The 23212-nt window shown below is 41.5% G+C and overlaps 1 protein-coding gene across 1 annotated transcript in view; it reads left to right on the top strand.

The window, feature by feature from the left end:
• tpcn2 (two pore segment channel 2) overlaps positions 1–19476 on the top strand; it is a 61279-nt gene extending 41803 nt beyond the window's left edge. Inside the window, exons 18-25 of the mRNA XM_078549497.1 lie at positions 1762–1861; positions 2583–2654; positions 3892–3974; positions 4805–4898; positions 5818–5900; positions 12819–12900; positions 13508–13596; positions 18678–19476. Of these exons, the coding sequence (XP_078405623.1) occupies positions 1762–1861; positions 2583–2654; positions 3892–3974; positions 4805–4898; positions 5818–5900; positions 12819–12900; positions 13508–13596; positions 18678–18765 (691 nt within the window). The 3' untranslated portion in view covers positions 18766–19476. The remainder of the gene's footprint in view (positions 1–1761; positions 1862–2582; positions 2655–3891; positions 3975–4804; positions 4899–5817; positions 5901–12818; positions 12901–13507; positions 13597–18677) is intronic.
• The last annotated feature ends 3736 nt before the right edge of the window (positions 19477–23212 follow it).

Raw genomic sequence — 23212 nt, 5'->3', positions numbered from 1 at the left:
TGTTGCCAAAAAAAAACTAAATTAGAAACTTGGGTGACATAGATTGGTACCAGTAGAGCAGGTTTACTGCTAGGATTATTGACATGTGAAGTCTGGAGCCTTTTTTTAATGTTCCTTAATTTGTTCGCTCAGGTGATCACTGAGGAACAAGTGGCCTAAATCTATCTTAGACTGATTGGTGCAAGCAAAGAACTGCGGGTGCTGGAAATCCAAAACAAAAACCGAAACAGAAATACCTGGAAAAACTCAGCAGGTCTGGCAGCATCGGCGGAGAAGAGCACAGTTGATGTTTCGAGTCCTCATGACCCTTCAACAGAACTAAGTAAAAATGGGAAAGGGGTGAAGTATAAACTGGCTTAAGGTGGTGGGGGGAGGGGTTGTTGGGACAAGAAGCCAGTAATAGGTGGAGATAACCAAAAGCTGTCACAGGCAAAAGGACAAAGAGGTGTTGAAGGTGGTGATATTATCATTGCGGTTTCCTCTACATTGGAGAGACCAAACGCAGACTGGGTGACCACTTTGCAGAACACCTTCGGTCTGTCCGCAAGCATTACCCAGACCTCCCTGTCGTTTGCCATTTCAACACTCCACCCTGCTCTCATGCCCACATGTCTGTCCTTGGCTTGCTGCACTGTTCCAGTGAAGCTCAACGCAAACTGGAGGAACAGCACCTCATCTTCCAACTAAGCACTTTACAGCCTTTCGGACTGAATATTGAGTTCAACAATTTTAAATCATGAACTCTCTCCTCCATCCCCACCCCCTTTCCGTTTCTTCCCCCTCCTTTTTGTTTTTTCCAATAATTTATATAGATTTTTCTTTTCCCACCTATTTCCATTATTTTTAAATGTATTTCCACCCATTGTTTATCTCTACCTTTTAGCCTTTTTAGTATTCCTTCCCCCCACCCCACCCCCCACTAGGTCTATCTGCACCTTGTTTGTCCTGCTTTCTACTCTTAATTAGCACATTCCTTTAGATAATATCACCACATTCAACACCTCTTTGTGCTTTTGTCTGTGACATCTTTTGGTTATCTCCACCTATTACTGGCTTCTTGTCCCAACAACCGCCCCCCACCCTTAAACCATCTTATATTTCACCCCTTTCCTATTTTTACTTAGTTCTGTTGAAGGGTCATGAGGACTCGAAACGTCAACTGTGCTCTTCTCCGCCGATGCTGCCAGACCTGCTGAGTTTTTCCAGGTATTTCTGTTTCTGTTTTTGTTTTAGACTGATTGGTGTTAGGGGTTGAATATTCTTGATATTTTGATGCAACACTTCCATGGCAATCTTTGTATTGGCACTTTCCCTATTGCAAGATGGATAGGGATCATTGGTCACATTTTTGTTCATTATTTTAACTGATTTATCACCTGTGTGTTCTTGAGACAGCAGAAAAGCAAAATTTCTCACTTTCGAATTGGTTTCTGTTTTGAGATTGGAAGGATTTGGAGAGCAGGGTGGCTGCGGTTGTTAACATTCTGCCTGTTGCCCATTCAAACCATTTTGGTCTTGCCTCCGGATGAAAACCCGGCTACATCAAAAAGTGCCTTGGATGAGATGGCACTTTTGGATTATCATTCATTTTCCAAGGAAACTTTAGATGCTGCATCACAGGATTATTATGGGAGTCATTGGGTAAATGTGCTAAACACATGTGTCTGTCAAAAACTGCAAGCCAAAACCAACAGCAAAGTTTGTCAGAAGTAACTTCAATCCATTTTGAAATTCTTTCGTCGTATTTGACCTTCCCTACAGGAATCCAGAAGTACATGGATTACTCTCCGTTTGGGAAACCGTTCGGCTGGCGAACATGCTCATTGTTTTCCGATTCCTTCGGATAATTCCTAACATTAAGGTGATTTGGATCAAAATATTTTTGAGTGACTCTTGTGAATTATAAACAGAGACTTGAGTTTCTAATTCTGGAACATTAATCAGCTTTGCAAACTAATAAGATTGGAGCAAGTGGCCTCATCATGATCTGGAGGAGGTGGGGGGGGGGAAAGCACCTGACCTTTTTGAACTTGCCCCAGTTCCAAGAGACATTGCAGCTCACATGGCTTTAGGTGATCACGATCATAAACACGCTCCCTCCCTCCGTGGAACAGCTTCTGTCTCCCCTTGCTGAAGGCGATTATATTGCTATGAATAAATTCTCGTGAGATGGTGTCTCCAATTGATTACATATAAGGCCCAGCATTGCTTATTGCCATAGGTGGTAAAGTTCACAAGGTTGGTTAACATATGTGGTTGGTGCCTGGATACTTCCAGACTCTAAAATCTCCTTTGGATGCATTCGTGTTAAATACACATGCTATATGGGGGCTGGGGGTGGGGGTGGGGGTGGGGGTGGGGGGGGGCAGAATTGTAGCCTATATTCAATTAGAAAACTTGGTCGCTGGTAAGCTGCTGTTTTCGTGTATTGTAAATTAGTAGCTCTGCAACTTAAAGAATTTGCAGGAAAATAATTTGAATAAGATTGGCTCCTGAAGTATTGTAGACTTTGTATTTATATCAATAGTCAGCGTTGCACAATATGTACTATATTTCATGTATTTTCTGTTTGCATTTTTCAGTTGATGGCTTTAGTTGCTAGTGGCCTATTCGATCTGATTAAGAATTTGCGAGCTTTTGCTGGAATCCTTGTGGTAAGTGGAAGACATTTCTCTTTTTTTAAAAAAAAATGTTTTGCCATTCACTTGTTTAGCCTAGTGTCTGGTTAAAAAAATCAAACTAGAAAAGGCACTAACTAGAAGTCAGATTATGGAGTATGGTTTTCACTTTGAGGCTCTTCTTTTGAGGTTTAATCCTGATCAAGCCTAGATGCATGCTTGTGGCATGAATCAGTTTGTTATGGAGATGCAAGACAATTGCTGGTACCAGATGTGACTTCTTTCAGGGTTACCATGGAGTAGAGGTAAAAGAATTGTCTCTGCGCCTCTTGAGGTCTTCAAAATTCCTTTTTTTTTGGCTCCTTTTTTAAACTGATATTCATCCGTAATGTTCTTTTTTTTTAATAATACTTTGTACATTTCTTGACTGACCACTTCACATGTGATTCATCATCTGAGTTTGTGCCCGTTTCTAATTGACTGCGTTAATACACTTAGCCAGACCCAAGAGGCTAAATTGTATTCTCTCAGCTGGACCCAGATGAGAAATTTCTTCACCCCGAGGGTTGTGAATCTTTGGAATTCTCTATCCCAGAGGGTAGAGAAGCTCAGTCATTGTGTTTAAAGCAGAGATTGGTATTTAGAAATCTGTCAGTGATAGGGAAAGGCATTGAAGTGGATGATCAGCCATGATCATGTGGAATGGTGGAGCAGGCTCAATGGGCTGAATGGCCTATTCCTATGTTCCTAAATGTTGTTTGACCTGTTGAGTATTTCCACACTAATTCATTTTTGTTTGATTTTCCAACAGCTTAAGTTTTTTTTTGTCTCCAGTCAGCTTGGTTCAGTAGGTAGTTTTTGAGGCAGCAGGTTGTGGGTTCAAGCCTAATTCCAGGATCCCGCTAGGTTATTGAGCTTCTAACTGGATGACACGAATATTCAAAGCACTCCATCCCATTCCCACTGCACTTGATTTAAAGGCGATTGTATTGTCTAGTAAATGATAACTTCTCTATTTCCACAACCCCAAAAGAAAATTCTGAAATTGTTCTGCCCTCCATTTTGGAGTCAGTCATTGTCTTAGGTAGGACTGGAAGTTTATACGACTGTTGTTGAGATAAATAACTCCGATGTAACCAAGGGAATATAACTAGAATTAACTTTTTTTATTGGAAAAATTGTAATTTGGAAAATGACTATACTAGCCTGATATGGTTTAATGCTTATTCTACTGACAATGTACTATTTTGTCCCCCCCCCGACCCAATTACAGGTGGCATACTACGTTTTTGCAATTGTTGGCGTAGTATTGTTTAAAGACAAAATTCCAGCTCCCCAGAACTCAGCAAATGCAAGGCAGGTTTCACTCTTTGTGCAAATACTATCATTTTCTTGTGATTATTTTTAAACTGCTGGAGTTTTATAGTACAAATAAAAATGCACCTTTCTTCCCTTCCCTCCACTCCATCTTTCTTGAAACCATTGCACCATATGGCACTGATTTTCTTCTGAGCTTCCACAAGTACCCATTAAAAGTGTGCCTAACGTGACTGGCCTAGCTTCATCCACCAGTCATCCAAATGTACTTGTGGCTGAGGTCACAGAATATTGATCAGGAATGGGAACTGCTTCTAATTTTCATTCGGTGATCCAGAATGTTAAGGCTAATTGTGATGCGGTTGACTTGGTCAACTTAACACAGACCTAGGAAATACGCCTGAGATCTTCCTGGCTTGTATAGCTCTGCTACCTTTGGGCCATTGAGTAAGCTTACTCTCTCTAGATATGGTTGAATCTTGGAGCTGTGAAAACTATTGTAGCTGAACACTTAAATTTCATGTTTCAGAGAGGAAGGATATGGGCTACAGTTTAGATTTTTTGATAATTTTTTAAAAATCAGACATCAGTTTTATCACACTTGAGAAACCAAATGGAGTCTTAATTTGTGTATGCTTGCAGGTCCTTGTGACCTACAAAAAAATTAATTGTAACATCTGCATGGCTTATTTTAAAATAGACTGTTGCCAAAATTGTTTTCTCCCTGCCCACTTTCCTACTTGTTTTTGTGATGCTTTTGTTTCCTTATCCTCCTGCATGGCACATTGTAGCGATGCAAAATATCGCGATGAGTTATACTGTGTATTTAAAAATTGAAGATGATAGTATGTGTGCTTTTGCTTTTACAGTCTGAATGCAAGCATTTCACTAGAGAATAAAACACTTCAGTGTGGTACCTATGAACAGCTGGGTTATTGGCCCAACAACTTTAATGACTTTGCTGTAAGTTGTTGAATTCTATGCTAGAAATTGATCCAGAAATACATGCAACATGCTTTTACAATGCAATTTAAATGGCAGCCTTGAGACATTGTAAGACTTTGAATTTGGGGGCCACAGATACATAAGATAGGCAGTCAACTATTCAGTAATTTTAAGAGTTTATTAAGAACCGACCGTTTAGATGCGGTACGAGACAAAGTATATGACCCATAACGGTTGAGAGCGGTTTACCCAGAGGATGAACGGATGGCTGCCACAGTGTGTTGATCTCAGTAGCTTGTGATAGTTGGAAGTTGAAAGTGTTAGGGAACTCCTCCCTCGGTATTCCTCTTCCTCATCCTCCTCTGGTCCATCTTCCATCTGAAGAAGGCAACTGCCTTATGAGCATTGCTCCCTGCCCCTGAGCACTGTTAATCTACCTTTTTTCTGGGGGCGAGTATCTGATCTAGTGTCAATCACCTATTGAAACCTTTCTGACCAATGGACACAGGGCAGGTAACCTAGATATGAGGGTGGTCACCCTACTCAAGGTCAGCTTTTTAGTTTATTATGCTGGGGGTCATTTCCTGGCCATTTCTAATCACTTGCATCGATAAGTGTGTACATAAGGGGGGGCCATTCTATCAATTTAGGAATGTCGACATGGAAACCTGAACCAAGTGATCCTGATGCTCCCAGGAACAGTTTAGAAATTCCTTCTTTCTCTAGAAAGGCGATCAATGCTGTGTTAGGTAATCTCATAAGAGCTCTTATAATATGCAGAAAATACCAGTTTATTAAAGGCCCTAATTTGTTCCAACATTCAAATGGGAATAATGAAGTGAAGTCTTTTTCGAAACGTGCACAGCTTGTACAATATGAATACTTAGGAGGCTGATTATAATATCTTTAAAAGGTTGTTTTTTTTTTTGTGTGGTAGGCTGCTTTGGTCACTCTTTGGGATCTAATGGTGGTAAACAACTGGCAGGTTTTCCTGGATGTCTTTTCAAGATACGCAAGCCCGTGAGTAGACGTTTAACTGTTTAATTAGTTGTGTTGGAGAAGGGTTTTTATCAATAGCTCTGTCCATTGGAGTCTTAACTGTTTTTGGAGTGCTACCTCATCTTAAATCTTTGTTCGTACTGAGTTGCAATTGGCCTTGAGGAAATGAGTTCCCTTTTGTTAACTCCGCTAGTTTCTCTACCTTCTGTCTGTTTCTGATTTTTATTATTTTTCTGCCCTCGTAATGCTTGAAGAGATCAGCACTGTGCTACATGAATGCAGGTTTTGGAGCACGTTGGGGAGCTGTTTTACCTAGTCCAGACTCAATTTGTCCATTTTTCTCCATAATCCCCTATTGCCTACAAAATGACCAGTTTTGTTCTTTGAAAGCTCAAAATTGTCTCAGCCTTTAGTGGGGGGATGTTCCAGATTTCTGCAGCTTTTTTGAAAATGTTTCCCCCTTTTTTTTTTCTTAAATGACCCAGCTCTGACTTTAAGATCATCCTTTTTTGATTTTTTCCCCCACAACAAGAAATGGTTTCTGTTAACTGCTCATTAAATTCTTTTTTTTTAACCCCACCCTCTTATCAAGTGATCCCTTAACCTCTCGAGAGTTCAGGAAATAGAAGCTATCTTTATGCATTCTGTCATTCTGATTTAACCCTTTTTATTTATGGCTAAAGAAGCATTTATAGTTCATTGTCGAGGTTAACAATCCGTCCGACAGCTTCAGCTGACGCAATGCGAATGGTTGTGATGCCACCAGGAATGGCTCTCTCCAGGCAGAAGTTCAGTATGTGGGCGATGGTCTGACTTGGATGGCCACCCTTACAATTTGAGTTGTTCCTCATGTTCCACTTGAGGAGCCTGTGACCACATCTTCCCCCAGCCCCTCCCAGTTGGTGAGTGTTACCCAGATTTTCTGTGGAAGGTTGAAACCTAGGACTTCACCACATGGGTCAGTTACCAGGTTGCATGTGGTGAGGGTTGCACCCAACAAGAAGGTGCGCCAATGAGAGATGGGGCTGTCATCATTGTCTATGACACAAGAACTAGGAGCAGGAGTAGGCCATTCAGCCCATCGAGCCTGTTCCGCCATTCAGTCCAATCATGCCTGACCTGTGGCGTTATCTCCACGATAACTTTTGACTCCCTTGTCAATCAAAAATCTATCTCACTCAACCTTGAAAAAATTCAATAACCTGGCATCCGCTGCTCTCTGGGGAAGGGAATTCCACAGACTAACAACCCTCAAAGATTCTCTTTTTTTTAAATCTCCATCTTAAATGGGAGACCCCTAATTTTTAAACTGTCCTTTCATTCTAGACTCCCCCTCAAGGGGAAGCACCCTCTCAACATCCACCCTGTCAAGTCCCCTCAGGATCTTGTGTTTCAATAAGATCACCTCTCATTCTTCTAAACCCCAATGAATACAGGCCCAGCTTGTTCAACCTTTCCTCATAAAATAACCCTTTTATCCTAGGAATCAGCCAAGTGAACCATCTCTGAATTGTTTCTTATGTCCTTTCTTAAATAAAGAGGAGTAAGGAGACAAAAACTGTACACAGTACTCTAGATGCGGCCCCATTAAGGCCCTGTACAGCTGCAATAAAATTTCCCTACTTTTATACTCAATTCACTTTGCAATTAACACCATCCCATTTGCCTTCCAAATCACTTTTTTCGCACTTGCATGCTAACATTTTGTGATTGTACCCAGGACAACCAGATCGCTCTGCATGTATCTCCATTTAAATAATACACTGCTTTTTAAATTCTTTCTGCCAAAGTGGATAAGCTCACATTCTCCCGCATTATACCGCAACTGCCAAATTTTTCCCCACTTGCTAAAACTATCTAAATCCTTTTGTAGACTCTTCATATCCTCTTAACTTACTTCCTTACCTATATTTGCCATCAGCAAATTTTGGCTACCATACATTTGGTCCCTTCATCTAAGACATTGATGTGGATTGTAAATAGATGAGGCCTCAGCACTGATCTGTGGCACTCCACTTACAGCTTGCCAACCTAAAAATGACTTATTTAATCCGACTCTGCTTCCTGTTAGCTAATTAATCCTCTATCCATGATAATATGTCACCCCCTTACACCATGTGCTGTTATCTTGTGTAGTGACCTTTTGATGTGGCAACTTTATCGAATGCCTTTTGGAAGCCCAAACACACCAACCACATCTACAGGTTCTCCTTTTACCCAACTTGTTTGTTACTTTCCCAAAGAAATATAGAAACATAGAAAATAGGAGCAGGAGTAGGTCATTTGGCCCTTTGAGCCTGCTCCACCATTCAATATAGTCATGGCTGATCCTCTATCTCAACACCATACTCCTGCTCTCTCCCCATATCCTTTGACACCTTTAGAGTCTAGAAATATATCTGTTTCCTCCTAAAATATATTCAGTGACTTGGCCTCCACAGCCTTCTGTGGTAGAGAATCCCACAGGTCCACCACCCTCTGCGTGAAGAAGTTTCTCCTCATCTCACGGCCTACCCCGTATCCTGAGATTGTGACCCCTTTTCTAGATGTTCCCCCCCCAACCAGAGGAAACATCGTCCCTGCATCCAGTCTGTCCACCCCTGTCAGAATCACTGGAACAATGTCTGTCCTTGGCTTGCTGCATTGTTCCAGTGAAGCCCAACGCAAACTGGAGGAACAGCACCTCATCTTCCGACTAGGCACTTTACAGCCTTCCGGGCTGAATATTGAATTCAACAACTTTAGATCTTAAACTCCCCCTCCCCCCATCCCCACCCCGTCCCCCCCGTCCCCGGCTTTTTTTTCAATAATTTATATAGATTCTTCTTTCCCCACCTATTTCCATTATTTTTAAATCTAAAACTAAAACCTTGTTAGCCTTTCCACCCCACCCCCACTAGAGCTGTACTTTGAATATCCTGTCCTCCATTCTTAATTAGCACTTTTCTCAGACAAAACACCTCTTTGACCCTTTTGTCTGTGACATCTTTTGATTATCTGCTCATCTCCACAATCACCACACCCTCAATGTCTCTCTCTCTTTCTCCCCCCCCCCCCCCCCCCACACCTTAAACCAATTTATATTTCTCCCTTCTTCTAACTATGCTTCAGTTCTGCCGAAGGGCCATGAAGGCTCGAAACGTTAACTGATTTCTTCTCCGCCGATGCTGCCAGACCTGCTGAGTTTTTCCAGGTAATTCTGTTTTTGTTTTGGATTTCCAGCATCCGCAGTAGCTTTTAGCTTTTTGTTTTCATCCACTGTCTTTGCAGTCACTTCCTTTTAAGACCCTAGAATAAAAGCTTAGCTCCTGGGTACTTGTCAGCTTTTAGTTCTAATAATTTTTTCAGCACCCTCTCCTTGGCAGTTGTAATTAAGTTCCTCTCTCCATTTTACCTCTTGAATAATTATTTCTGGGATGTTATTTGTGTCTTCTATAGTGAAGGCAGACGCAGTATCTATTCAATACTTCTGCCATTTCTTTCTTTCCTGTTATTAATTCTCTGGTCCCACCCTCAAAGGGACCAATGCTCACTTAGTTATGCTTTTCCCTTTTAAATATTTATAGGAATGCTTACTATTTATTTTTATATTTCTAGCCAGCTTTCTTTCATACTATAATTTCTCCCTTTTTTTTTGGTCATTCTTTGCTGGTTTCTGAAATCTGTCCAATCTTCACACCTTTATTTCTTTCAGTTTCATATTATCCCTAATCTCTAGTTAGCCACGGATGGTGTATCCTTTTTCATAGGTGCTCTTTCTCAACGGAGTATGGTGTGGCATGTTCCAGTAAAGGCTACAGGATTTCAGATGAGGTTTTTTTTTCCCTGAGGGCCTCTGACAATGGGCGTACTTGGTTAGCTGTGAGTTGATGGTGTTATTTTGAGGACGATATTTCCCAGAGACATTGGGAGCTTCAATATGTGCTAGCACCGGAAGCCACTCAAGCTGTGTTGGTTTCAACTTCCCAGAAATAATCCTCATGGCATCCCAGAGGTGGAAAACTACCATGTTTGTGTGGTGGCTCCTGAACCAGGTTGAGCAATAATACTCTGCTGTTGGGTGAAGCAGTGCATGGTGTGTTGGCTCTGCTGTGCCAGGTGGTCCCTGTCAATCTCCATCTGAGATGACTCTCCTCTTGACTTTGGCTCCTTTATTTTGGAGATGTTGCTGTTATGTCAGTGTACTAACAACAGTGATGCCAAGCTATTTTGGCATTGGGTCATGGGTGAGTGGTCAGCCACTGATCTGAACATGAAGGTCTTCCCTGGCCTTGAGTTGTTCAGGTGAAAGGCTGAAACAAGAGTCTTGAAACTGTTTGGTCAAAGCCTCCATTTTCTGAAGTAGGCTTCCAGAAAATATAGATCATCAGTGAATATTTTCTCAAAGTCCCTAAGTTCTTTTGGCCCTTGCTTTCCAGGCTAAATCATCAGTGTATGCGAAGAACCGTGACTGGGAGTGAGGTCATACAAACCAGGCACAGGAGTAGGCCATTGAGCCCCTCAAGCCTTCTTTGCCATTTAATAAGATCATGGCTGATCTGATCATAACCTCAAATCTGCATCCCGCCTACCCCTGATAACCCATCACCACCTTGCTTACCAAGAACCTCTCCACCACTGCCTTAAAAATATTCAAAGACTCTCTTCCTGAGAAGTTGGTGGGAGTAGAGTTCCAAAGACTTACGACCCTCTGAGTGAAAAAAATTCACCTCAACTCAGTTTTAATTGGGCGGCCCCTTATTTTTAAATAGTGACCTCTAGTTCCAGTCACTAGTGTGTATGTTGAGAGCTGGTGCAAGGACTGATCCCTATGGGAGCCTATTGTTGGCTATGCATTTGATCTCCAAACTCTTTCGAGTTATCAACAGTCACAGATTGCAACTCTTTCGAGTACAATCACAGTTCTTGGTTTTTCCGGGAGTGGGACATGAACCCACAACCCTCTGATTCAAAGGCGAGGGTGCTATGAACTGAGCCACAGCTGATCTCCAAGGTGCACACAGAACTGTCAGTTGCTGATCGTGGAGTTAATTAGTTGTAGGGTTTTCACGCAGCAGATGTTTTGGAGAGGTTCAGCAGCATGCCTGTGCACCACACGGTGTCATAGGCACAAGATAGGTCAACAAAGGTGGCCCCTGTCTTCAGGCCTTTCTGGAAACCGGCCTCAATATAAATGAGGTCAGTGTCAGGTCCTGATTGGAGCTGTTGTGGCCTTTGTGAAAACCTGTCTGTTGGGGGAGTACCGCGGATGGGACTTGGTCTGTTTAGCAGGAGGTATTACAGAACCTTTATATGTTTATAGAGAGAAGGGTGATGGGGCAGTAGCTGTTTGGGTTTAGCTGTGGTGGCAATAGTCACCATCTTGTATTGGTGCCAGATGTTTGGAATGGTGCCTGTGTTGTGGATTTAACCCTTTAAGCCCTGGTGTCATATGGTCCCTGAGTAGGAAGCAGTGATTTCATTTGAGAAAACGGTTGCATTTGGATCCACCAACATTTTGTTTCATTCAAAAGGAATTTATGCAATCAGATTAACCAGACTTTACCCAGAAATTTATGGGTTTGAAGGGCAATATTTGAAACCAAGGGAAGTGGTGCAAAGAGAATGTATCATTACCACGAGTTGAGTGTATATTTTTCTGAAGGTTGCCATCATTATAACATGGCTAGCTGATTATTTGTGTGGCTTGATAAATGTGTTTTTTTGACTTAAATGTTTTGCCATTGGGACTGATGTACATTAATCGGCATTGATTGTAATTTGCTTCCTTTGTCAGATAGGAATGTTGGACAACCTAGAGCAACACTGTCGTCTATAGACCTTGCTTTCCCCTTCTCTTGCTGGACAATATTGAATGTTGCATTATCAGGAAGCACCACCTTGTGACCAAATTGAGAATTGAAAGCAAACTGAATCAAACTTTGCAACGTTACTCAATACGGTTGAATAAATTAACTTCCACTAAGCTCTTTTTGATCAAACCAAAACTTTGAAAGAGACACCGCATGGGCCCATTTTTCTGTCCGAGCCCTACCTAAGGAATTTACATTTTAGTTCCAATTAAGTTGTGATGGAGAAGTTATGCTGAAGTCTTTTAACATAGTAATAACGTACTAATGATACATATGGAGAAGCTCATGAATAAAATGAGCGTTGGTTTGTCTGATTTATGTTCCTGAGCAGCTGTTGTTGCTGCTACGTGCTTTGTTTTCATTACAGCGTAAAATGCTGGAAATACTCAGGTTCACAGCTTCCGTGGAAAGAGAAACCTAGTTAATGTTTCAAGTCTAGTAACGACTCCTCTCCAGAACTGCTTAATGCTGCACCTCCTACACGATATTTACTAACGTCAATTGGTTTTCTTGCACGATACTATCATTTTAAAAAATTCTGGAGGTTCAATAGGAAAAATAACCTGATTGAATTAATAACCAAAGATGAACTTCAGATTTGTATAACGTAGTTGGGATCTGAACTAGAAGATTTTCTGTTCACGTGCTCGGGGAGGAGTTATTGGGTTGCCTAATCCTTTTACCACAAGCAGCTGTTGTAGCTAAGTCCATCATGATATTTAAGAGAGAACTGTATTTAAAAGCTTGATTGAAGATGCCGAATACTTAAAGGGCCTGGGAAAAGCGTAGGGAAATTAGACTCTCCAGTGGAGAGCTAGCAGAGCCGAATGGCTGCCTTTATCAATTTTTGTGGAATTCCTCCATACCTCCATGGCTTCTGCCCCCAGCCCCCTCATTGCCAAGAGCAGGTTGCTGTAAGGTGAAGAAACCTAATTTACCGGTTCCTGTTTCAACTTGTAACGTGAATGTTTTCTTTGTTCCTGTACAAATTGTTGCCTTTTAAGAATCGCTTTTAGTTTTGCAAGCCATGGTTAATAATGGATGGCGTCGTGTTTTAATTCCTAAAGTGAGTCTTTTGATCTTTCAGGTGGTCCAAACTCTATTTTGTAGCTTGGTGGCTGGTGTCCTCTGTCATTTGGGTTAACCTCTTTGTGGCTTTCATTCTTGAGGTAAGTATGGGGGGGGGTGTCTTTAGCAATTCCTGAGTAAACATGAAAAAGCTGCTTACTGCATAAACTTTTTATTTGTTCACAAAGTGCCTCTTGAAGCAGATTTATTTTAGCTCCAGATTTACAATTTAAAAACTAATTCTGTCCTCGAGTGCAAGTCTTGGAATAAAAGAACTATCTTCACAATCGTTCTTTGTTGTAGCCTGAGATTTTTCTGCGCGCACAGTCGGTCTCGCTCTCCTTTTTCTTCCCCTCTCTTGCACTTCCCCTTTTCGTGCTCTCCCACCGTCTGCACATGTCGTTTGTTTTTCTCTTCTCTTAATTGTCTTTTTCCCACTCCCCTACCATCCCCTCCGCATCCAACAGTACCAGAAAACTGAGATGGTTCCAGGCATTTGGTTAATACAGCTACGAGCTGGTTGCTGGGAGAATGAAGTGTAGCTGATGATGGCTCTTTTTTCTCCTGGTACTCATGAGCAAGGAGGTCTGAAATTAGCAGAGTGTGGCACCAAACCCACATTGTGACCCTATGTACTGAATGTGGTGCACTGATCTGGCGGTGTAGAATTTACTGTGTGTTTTTGATTTTTATTTTAAACAATTGCAGAACTTTATTCACAAATGGGATCGCAGCTACCATCCATCCTTCTCTGATCAGGAGTCAGAATATCAGATGAGCGTGCAGGATATGTTCAGGTGAGTGCTGATTCACTAACTTGTATAATGCACTGTGGTGACAATATCTATCCAAACAAGTAGGTGAGAGACCATTTGTTTTTGTATTTGAAGTAAATGTTAAAAAATAAAACTGGAACTCTTCCACTTGGTCTTGGTGGACTAATCACTATGTTAAAACTGTCACCTTGCCCTTGCATGTTAAAAATGCTTCATTGCTTTTTTGCGAACTGTAGTGAACAAATGATTTTAATATGAAAATATTGAACCATTTTGGGCTCCTTGATCTAGTTCTTAGTGGCCATATTATTACATTGGATCTTCATGTAGGCGAACCGCTAGCGACATTGGCCATTATGTTTGATTGGAAGTTTATCATATGATATTGACCACCTATAGTGTTAGTGCCATTTAAAGTGGCTAACTTTACAAAGATGACTTCAATAAGGCTTACTGGGGGAGGTGGTGTGTGGATTGGAGGTGGGGTGGGGAGGGGTAGAGTTCTATCCTGTGGTGATACCATATTTGTGATACTGACACATTAATTTTAAAGGACTCCGACTGAAGTCATGTCTCAGGCCAAAAACAACCAAAGCAAAATGTTTAATTAGTCACTTCTTAGACAGCTGAAGTAAATGTTTTAACGGGGGTGTTAAGTGCTTGAATAAACTTGGATGTCTGATTCTGCTGAGCACAACAATATTTGATTAAATGGACAATGGAGAAAAGGATGTCTGGCAGTGATGAGCTTTTTTTTTAGCTAGGGGGACTGTTAGGGCCATTTTAAGGAATGCATTATGGTTTTATGAAGAGTAAATCATGTTTGACTAATTTGCTAGTGTTCTTTGAAGATGTGACAAGCAAAGTGGATAATGGGGATCCTGTAGATGTAGTATATCTGGACTTCCAGAAGGCCTTTGATAAGGTGCTGCACAAAAGATTAATACACAGAGTTAGGGGTAATATATTAGCTTGGAAAGAGGATTGGCTAACCAACAGAAAGCAGAGAGTCGGGATAAATGGGTCTTTTTCTGGATGGCAAGCTGTAACTAGTGGGGTGCCACAGGGTTTGGTCCTTGGGCCCCAACTATTTACAATCTATATTAATGACTTGGATTCAGGGATAGAAGGTACTATAGCTAAATTTGCAGATGACACCAAAATGGGTGGGAAAGTAAGTTGCAATGAAGAAATAAGAAATATACAAATGGATATGGACAAGTTAGGTGAATGGGCCAAAATTTGGCGGATGGAGTTTAACATGGATAAGTGTGAGGTTATCCATTTTGGTCGGAAGAATAACAAGGCGACTTATTATTTAAATGGAGAGAAACTTCAGAATGCTTCAATGCAGAGGGATCTGGATGTCCTCGTGCATGAGTTGCTGGAAGCTAGTATGCAGGTACAGCAGGTAATAAGGAAGGCAAATGGAATTTTGGCATTTATTGCTAAAGGAATAGAGTATAAAAATAGGGAAGTGTTGTTGCAACTGTACAAGGCATTGGTGAGACCGCACCTGGAGTACTGTGCACAGTTTTGGTCCCCTTCCTTGAAGAATTGCACTGGAGGCGGTTCAGAGGAGGTTCACTAGATTGATTCCAGAGATGCGGGGCTTGTCTTATGGAGAGATTGAGCAGTTTAGGCCTATACTCGCTAGAGTTTAGAAGGATGAGAGGAGATCTAATTGAGGTATATAAGATGCTAAAGGTGATAGGCAAAGTAGACGTGGAGTGGATGTTTCCCCTTGTGGGGCATTCTAGAACGAGAGGCCATAGTTTTAGGCTAAGGGGTGGTAGATTTAAATCAGATGAGGAGGAATTACTTTTCTCAAAGGGTGGTGAATCTGTGGAATTCACTACCTCAGAGCGCAGTGGATGCCGGGACGCTGAATAAATTTGAGGAGATAGACAGATTTTTAATTAGTAATGGGTTGGAAGGTTATGGGGAGAGGGTGGGAAATTGGAGTTGAGGCTGAAATGAGATCAGCCATGATCATAATGAATGGCGGGGCAGGCTCGAGGTGCTGAATTGCCTACTCCTGCTCCTCGTTCTTAATAGGGACTGAGGGAATCTGCAGGGAATATTTGGTTGAACCCCAATATATGGCTGAGATTTTAAATGCCTACTTTGCACCTGTCCCCTTTTGAAGATGCTGAGTTGCCAACAATACAGCATAGTGTTGGTCAAATTGACTGTGCAGATGTGGAATGGTCCTTCCTAGAATTTGAACTTCTGATGTCGGTACGATTTCCATAGAAACGGACAACTTTTTAAAAGAAATTTGAATTCCCAGTGACCTATTGGAATTGCATGACAAGATTTCATATTTTAAAACATTTTACTGTAAAACAAACTAAAAGCAACATTGGCTAAACACACTTTCAGTAGGCAACTTATACTCAAAACTCCGAAAAAGATCCCCCATTTAACATTTAACACAACCGAAAATCTCCCTCCACATTATACTTCACTCTTTCCCTTAAGTAGACACTCCATTCTCACAGAACCAGTGCAAAGTGATTATTTTTCTTTCAGATTTCCAGCATCCGCAGTATTTTGCTTTTTATCAAAATGATTCTTGGCTCTCTAACTTCCTTTTCCTTTCTTAGCTGGGTAACTCCCACTCCCTGAACTGGCTTTTTACCTTGGAGATTTCTCCCTCTATCCAAAGCTAGGTGAATTGTCCAGTATTGTTTAAATCTGCTCTCCAATTGAGCGTGAGCTCCCACCTGCATTCTTGCTTGGTGTTTCTCTCTGCACTCGCGTGTGCTAGCTCGTGCTCTCTCTCTCTTTTTCTTTTTTTTTTTCTTTTTCTCTTTTTCTTTCTCTTACTTTTGCTCTCCCTCCCTTGCTCCCCACTCCTTTGTAACTTCGTATGCCATCGTGAAACTAAGTAGACAGTTTAAAGTGTAATGCCTTCCTGAGAATTTTGAGACCAACAGTTTGTCCACCACACATGCTTTGGCCACTGCTTACCCATGTGAACACCTTGCACCTCCTCAGTAAAACAACCTGGGATCTTGTTTTTAGCAGGCACACCACCCAGGCTCGGCAGCAGAACTCTGAACAGGTCACATGACCCCTAAGTTAAAGACATGGTCCTGAGACATAATTATCTTTTAAAACTTGCATTTGTAATAAAGCATATTGTTCTGATGGTGTGCTTAGAGAAATTGATGCTCTGGTATGAGCCGTTGGCATGGGTTTGGAATTTTCTGCGAGTTGAAGTTAAGTTTCTTTCCATGGACTAGAAATGACTTGACACTGTCATGTGATGCTTCTTATTTGAAAATACAGTAAAGTCAGTGCAGAAACAATAACTAGGCCCATTGGCTTATTTGTTACAGACAAGTTATTCGATGATGTGTAGAGGGATGTGCATATGATCTTGAAAGTAGTTCTCTAACCGCTACTACAGCTAGTTGGTTGGGGGGTGGGGTGGGGTTCAGGGGTGGGGTTTGCAATTCCAGATCACTGACTTGATACTTTTTTAAATATGTTACCAAGTTGGCAGATGAAGGAAACCCAGTTATTCACTTAGACTTTGCAAAAGCTTGCAATGAAATGTCACTCAAAAACCACTCAGCAAGGTTGCTTCTGGCGGGCAGATATTGGATAAAGAATTGGCAAAACTTATGTGAACCTGAACCATTAATCAATCAGTTTGTGGATTCATCCCTAGTCTGGCAGGGTGGGGGATGGGAGGGGATCCATGCTGGGCGCTATTTCTCATCTTTTATGATGAAGCTAGGTCAAGGCTTCGGAGTAACGACTCGCAACCTTCCAGCTATCATGGAAGATGTTTGTTGCTGCAATAACATAGGATGAAAGAAAATACTAGACTGTAGGCTGATCTAGAAGGAACAAGCTTATAAGATGGATGCATTTAAATATGTATAGATGACAAGTACAACAATCTTGAGCATGGGAAATTCTAATGCACCATGCTGGGTTGCTCAAGGCCACTGAGTAAGAGAAGCCGGATAGACAGAAGAGGACTGAGTTGTCAGTATCTGACTTGTTGAAAATTAGTTGCCGGTATGTGTGCTGACCGAATTTGTTACAAGCATTCTTCGCCTGAAGTATTCATTACAAGTTATAAGCTGTGGCTTGGTCGGTAGAGTCTCCTGAGATGCAAGGTTCCAGGTTCGAGCCTCACTCTAGGACTTGAGCCCAAAAATGAAGGTTGACACTCCAGTGCCACACTGAGAGTGTCCTGCACTGTCGTCGGTCCTGTCTTTGAGATAAGATATTAAACTGAGGCCTGGTGTGCCCCCTCGGGTGAAACTAAAAGATCCCACGGCACATTTCAAAGAGCAGGGTAGTTATCCCTGGTATCCTGGCCAATATTTATCCTTCAGTCAACATCACACACAGATCATCTGGTTATTATCCATTGCTGTTTGTGTGGGACCCTGCTGTGCACAAATAGGCTACTATGTTTCCTACGTTACAACAGTGACTAGACTTCACAAAGTACTTGATTGATGTTAAAGCACTTTGTGAAATCTGGTAGTTGTGCAAAGCATGATATAAATGCAAATTCTTTTAAAAAAAATGCAGTTCAATTAACTGGAGTTGTGGTTCCAGTCATTTTGACCCCTTGGCACTTGCTTAATGACCTAATCTGGGTTGGAGAGATTTCCCTAAAATTCTGAAAATGTTATCTAAGATTTTTACTTCATTTGTCCCTCCCAAGAGATTGTAGGGTTTGGATATGTTAATTGGTGTCCTTGCTCCATGAATGGATGGTAACCATGACTTGACAGACCAGTTATCCTCTTGCCTTTTGCTTTTCTTTGTATTTTGATGACACCTCTCTCCTGCTCTTCAAATTGAAATTGGATTTTTTTTGGTTGTCAGTAAAGTATTGTGACTCATACAATTTGGTTTTATTGGTGCATCTAATTGTGCTTTGTGACCGAGGTTTCACCCTGGAAATTCTCATTTTTATTTCTTGTTTTACATTGTCATTTTTCTTTGAACACTTTTATGATGAGCAACGCATCACTTTATTTTTTAAACTGCAGCATTCAAAAGATAACTTATTTTGCAACAGAATAATATCTCTCGGGCTAATTCTATTTTTAAAATTTTAACAGAGGTGACCTAGAGGAACCAACTGAAGAAGACTTGTTGGAGAGACTGCGACAGCATCCACACCTTCATCTACCCAGAGGGCCCGTTTAGTTACATCTGTGTAGAACGCAAATGTTTTGGTGACACGTGACTCCTCATCCGGGTCTTGCAATGTGAGGATGCCTCAGTGGGTTTGAACATTCTCCTTGAAACAAAACAATTGCTGACCTTTAGCAATTATTTTGTCTCAAGATGCACAAGAACAGGAAATAAATTGAAGCTGCCAATGAGCACTTAGTAATGGACCAGAAATTTCTTTGCCATGTACACCTGCATTGTGTATACATACACTGTTTAACTGGGATTCATTTTAAATTTTACTGTTTTCCACTCCAACTTTTAATACTGACATTCCTTTTTCAGATGTTTTGGAAAAGTACTTAAATCTTTTGAACAAAGTTGGGAAAATCATAGCACATATTTACAAACTTGAACATTCACTTAGAACATTGAATTAAAACTGTCCACATTTTATTACGTGTACTTCACTTTTACAGATCCAGTTGTTTTTTTGGATGTTTACTAGTTAAGAAACAAGTTACAAACTACAGCACTGAAGTTGGTGAGATTATTCCTGTAATCATTAATGAATATATTCTGCACTATCCCAGAAACCTGTTTGTTAGCTTCTACCCTATAGATAATCTTTATGAAAGTGCATTATTTGAAGTTGCTCGATGTTTTTTTTTTAAAGCTTGGTCAGTGGAAGAATAAATAAATTATTTTGTATGATGTGAATTAAAGGCTACTATTTTTTCTAAATACGGTTGTAAAGGTGTTTGATTTTGAAATGGTGATAATTTAGGAAAATTATATATGCATAGCTTCACATCCCATGAGCAATAGAAGGTAATGGTATCTGCTTGGAAAGCTGAGCAAGAGTCCTTCATCTATGACGATTTTTTTGAAGCTTGTCAAAATTGGCCTTTTTATCACTCCCTTTACATTGAAGCAGTGACAAGCCATGAAACATATATGAGGAGATAAATGGGACTGTTGATCAGGGTAATGCATTTCAATGTGGTCTACATGGACTTTAGCAAGGCTTTTGATTAAGGTCCCTCATGGCAGACTGGTCAAGAAAGAAAGAGCCCATGGGATCCAAGGCAAAGTGGCATGTTGGACCCAAAATTGGCTGAGAGGTAGGAAGCAGAGGGTGATGGTAGAGGGATGTTTCTGTGACTGAAAGTCTGTTTGCAGTGGGGTTCCGCAGGGCTAGGTGCTGGGCCCTTGCTGTTTGTGGTGTACATAAATGATTTGGGTTTAAATGTAGGGGGTATGATCAAGATGTTCGTGGATGACACCAATATTGGTAGGGTGGTAAATAGGGTGGTAGGGTGAGGAGGATAGCCGTAAGCTGCAGGAGGATATCAGTGGATGGTCTGGTGGGCAGAGCAGTGGCAAATGGAATTTAATCTGGATAAGTGTGAGGTAATGCACTTGGGGAGGGCTAACAAGGCAAGGGATTACTCTATGAATGGTAGGACCCTGGAAAGTACTGAAGATCAGAGGGACCTTGGTGTGCATTTCCACAGATTCCTGAAGGTAGCAGGGCAGGTAGATAAGGTGGCTAAGGTGGCATATGGGATACTTGCCTTTATTAGCCGAGGCATAGAATGCAAGAGCATGGAGGTTATGCTGGAACAGTATAAAACGCTGGTTGGGCCACAGCTGGAGTACTGCGTGCAGTTCTGGTCACTGCATTATAGGAAGGATGTGATTGCACTGGAGAGGGTGCAGAGGAGATTTACCAGGATGCTGCCTTGGCTGGAGGGTCTGAGCTTTGAGGAAAGATTGGATAGGCTGTGGCTGCTTTCCTTGAAGCAGCGAAGGTTGAGAGGGGATCTGATAGGTGTATAAAATTGAAGGACATGGAAAGAGTGCCTTCCTATCCACCCTTTCTATTAGTAGAGGGGTCAATAACCAGGGGCATACTCTTAAGGTAAGAGGTGGAAGGCTAAGAGGCGGGTTGAGGAGAAATATTTTCACCCAGAGGGTAGTGGGAGTCTGGAACTCAGGGCCTGAAAGGGTGGTTGAGTCAGAAACTCTCGTAACATTTAAGTATTCAGATATTCACTTGCGTTGCCATAACCTTTAGGACTATGGGCCAAGTGCTGGAAAATGGCATTAGTATAGTCAGATCTTTGACCGGTGTGGACATGATGGGCTGAATGGCCTCCTGTGCTTTAAATGTTGAATGAAGTCTGAGAACTGACCTAACACAACCTTTTGCCTGATGCAAATTCCTCAGCTGTCTGAAGCCTCCTCTGTTTCTGCAGTAATTCCTGACTCTCCTTTGATTGGAATCCAATCACTTTTTGTCGACTATTGAACTCCAGTAGGGTCAGCTGAAAGTTGTGCGTCCAAATTACATTTGACTGCCTATAGTTTATAATGGAATATCAAATTTAATATGCAGTTTCAATTATTAATGTACTTAATACAGTCCATGATGGAGCAATGCTTGCCAATCATGTACAGTCGAAATAAACTTAAGAGTTTTGGAAAAAAACTATTGTGTAACTTGGCTGATGGCTGCTTCCAGATGTTGTCATTGTTATCGGGTCAGTCAATGCAAGCTGATGGAGCTGATATCTGTGCTGCTCTTGTGCATTCCTGATTTTAATCATGCCACAATTGGCAATGGTGCCTTCAGCTGCTGAGGCCCTATGCTCTGGAATTCCCCCTCCAAACTTCTGTCTCCTTGTTTTGAAAATATCTCTGACTAAGCTTTTTGTTATCTGCTCTAATAACTCCTCCTGTGGCTCGGTGTCAAACTTTTTTTTAGCACTCCTGTGAAGTATCTTGGAATGCATTCCTATGCTAAAGGCACTGCATAATTGCAACTTGTATCTAATTCTGTATTGATCAGCTTTTGATTTGTTTTCCCAAGCCTGCTATGCTAGCATTCTGTTACTTAAATATGGCTGTACTGGTATATGTACAGAGTATAATAAAATCCTGATGAGGGGGATCCTCCCACAAATTTGTGTTAAGCAGAGCTTCATGATGGCTGAGGAGGCCCCATTCCCACATGACTGCGTCTCTATGTAACCTGATATGCCTATAAACATGGTCCATGTCAAACACAACAGATTCAAATGCCAAATGAAAACACAGTAAAGCAGTAAATGTGTGGGAAAAATCTGTATTCATTTTGTTCACACCTTACAGTGACCTGATCTTAAAAGACCAGAGATTTGCATTGAAAAATGTTGGGAGCTGGCTTTGGGGGGTGAAATCTCCTTTTTTTTTCCTGCTCGTGTGAACGGGTGGACTTCATCTGACTCCTCGGGGGTCATCTGGGTCCTCAGTTGAAGAATGTACTGCATCTACCATTGCATCATCTGTCAGCTGCGTTTTGCAATGTATGTGGCATTGTCCAACTCCGCATAGGTTTCCATGGTTGTCTCTGCCGGAGTTTCCATGCTGACCACCTCCTGCAGGTGAGCGAAAAGTGCCTCCTCGGGTTGATTGGCCTCCTGCTGCTCATGAGAAGAACCATAGAAAAGTTGCAGCGCAGACAGAGGCCATTCAGCCCATGTCTGTGCTGGCCAGAAAAAGATGAAAGAGAAACTAGTCACTCATTTTAATGCCACTTTCCAGCACTTAGCCTTGCAGGCTGCAGCACCAAAGATGCAGATCTAAGTACCTTTTTAAATGAGTTGGGCATTTCAGCCACAACCACTGATTTAGGCAGTGAATTCTAGATACTCACCATCTTCTGGGTGAAGAAGTTTTTCCCCATGTGACCTTTAATCCTTTTACCAAGCACCTTAAATCTATGCCCCTGATAATTGATGACTCAGCTAGGTGAAACAAGTCTTTCCTGCCTACTCTTTCTAGGCCCCTCAATTTCGTACACCTCAATTAGGTCACCCTTCAGCCTCCTCTGTTGTAAGGAAAGCTATACTAGTCTATCCAATCTTTCCTCATTGCTGCAATTTTCAAGCCCTGGCAACATTCTCGTAAATCTGCTCTGTACTCTCTCCAGAGCAATTATGTCCTTCCTATAATGCAGCGACCAGAACTGTACGCAAAATTCCATCTGAGACCTAACCAGAATTTTATACAGTTCAAGTATTACATCCCTGTTATTGTATTCAATATCTCGTCCAATAAAGAAAAGCATTCCATATGCTTTCTTCACCACCTTATCCATCTGCCCTGCCACCTTCAGGGACCTGTGGACATACACTCCCAAGTCTTTCACATCCTCTACCCTTCTCCATATCCTCCTGTTTATTGTGTATTTCCTTGCTTTGTTTGCCCTCCCCAAATGCATTACCTCACGCTTTTCCGGATTGAATTCCATTTGTCACTTTTCTACCCACTCAACCAAACCATTGATATCACTGGAGACAACAGTTATCATTCTCACTATCAAGGACATGGCCAAATTTTGTGTCATCTGCAAATTTCCCAATCATACCTTTCACATTCATGTCCAAATTATTAATTTATTTAACAAACAGCAAGGGTCCCAACACTAAGCCCT

The sequence above is a fragment of the Cetorhinus maximus genome, chromosome 9 (assembly GCF_964194155.1).
Source record: "Cetorhinus maximus chromosome 9, sCetMax3.hap1.1, whole genome shotgun sequence".
In the NCBI taxonomy this organism is placed as follows: domain Eukaryota; kingdom Metazoa; phylum Chordata; class Chondrichthyes; order Lamniformes; family Cetorhinidae; genus Cetorhinus; species Cetorhinus maximus.
Note: the sequence above shows the minus strand (reverse complement) of the source record. Positions and strands in the feature narration are given on the sequence as shown.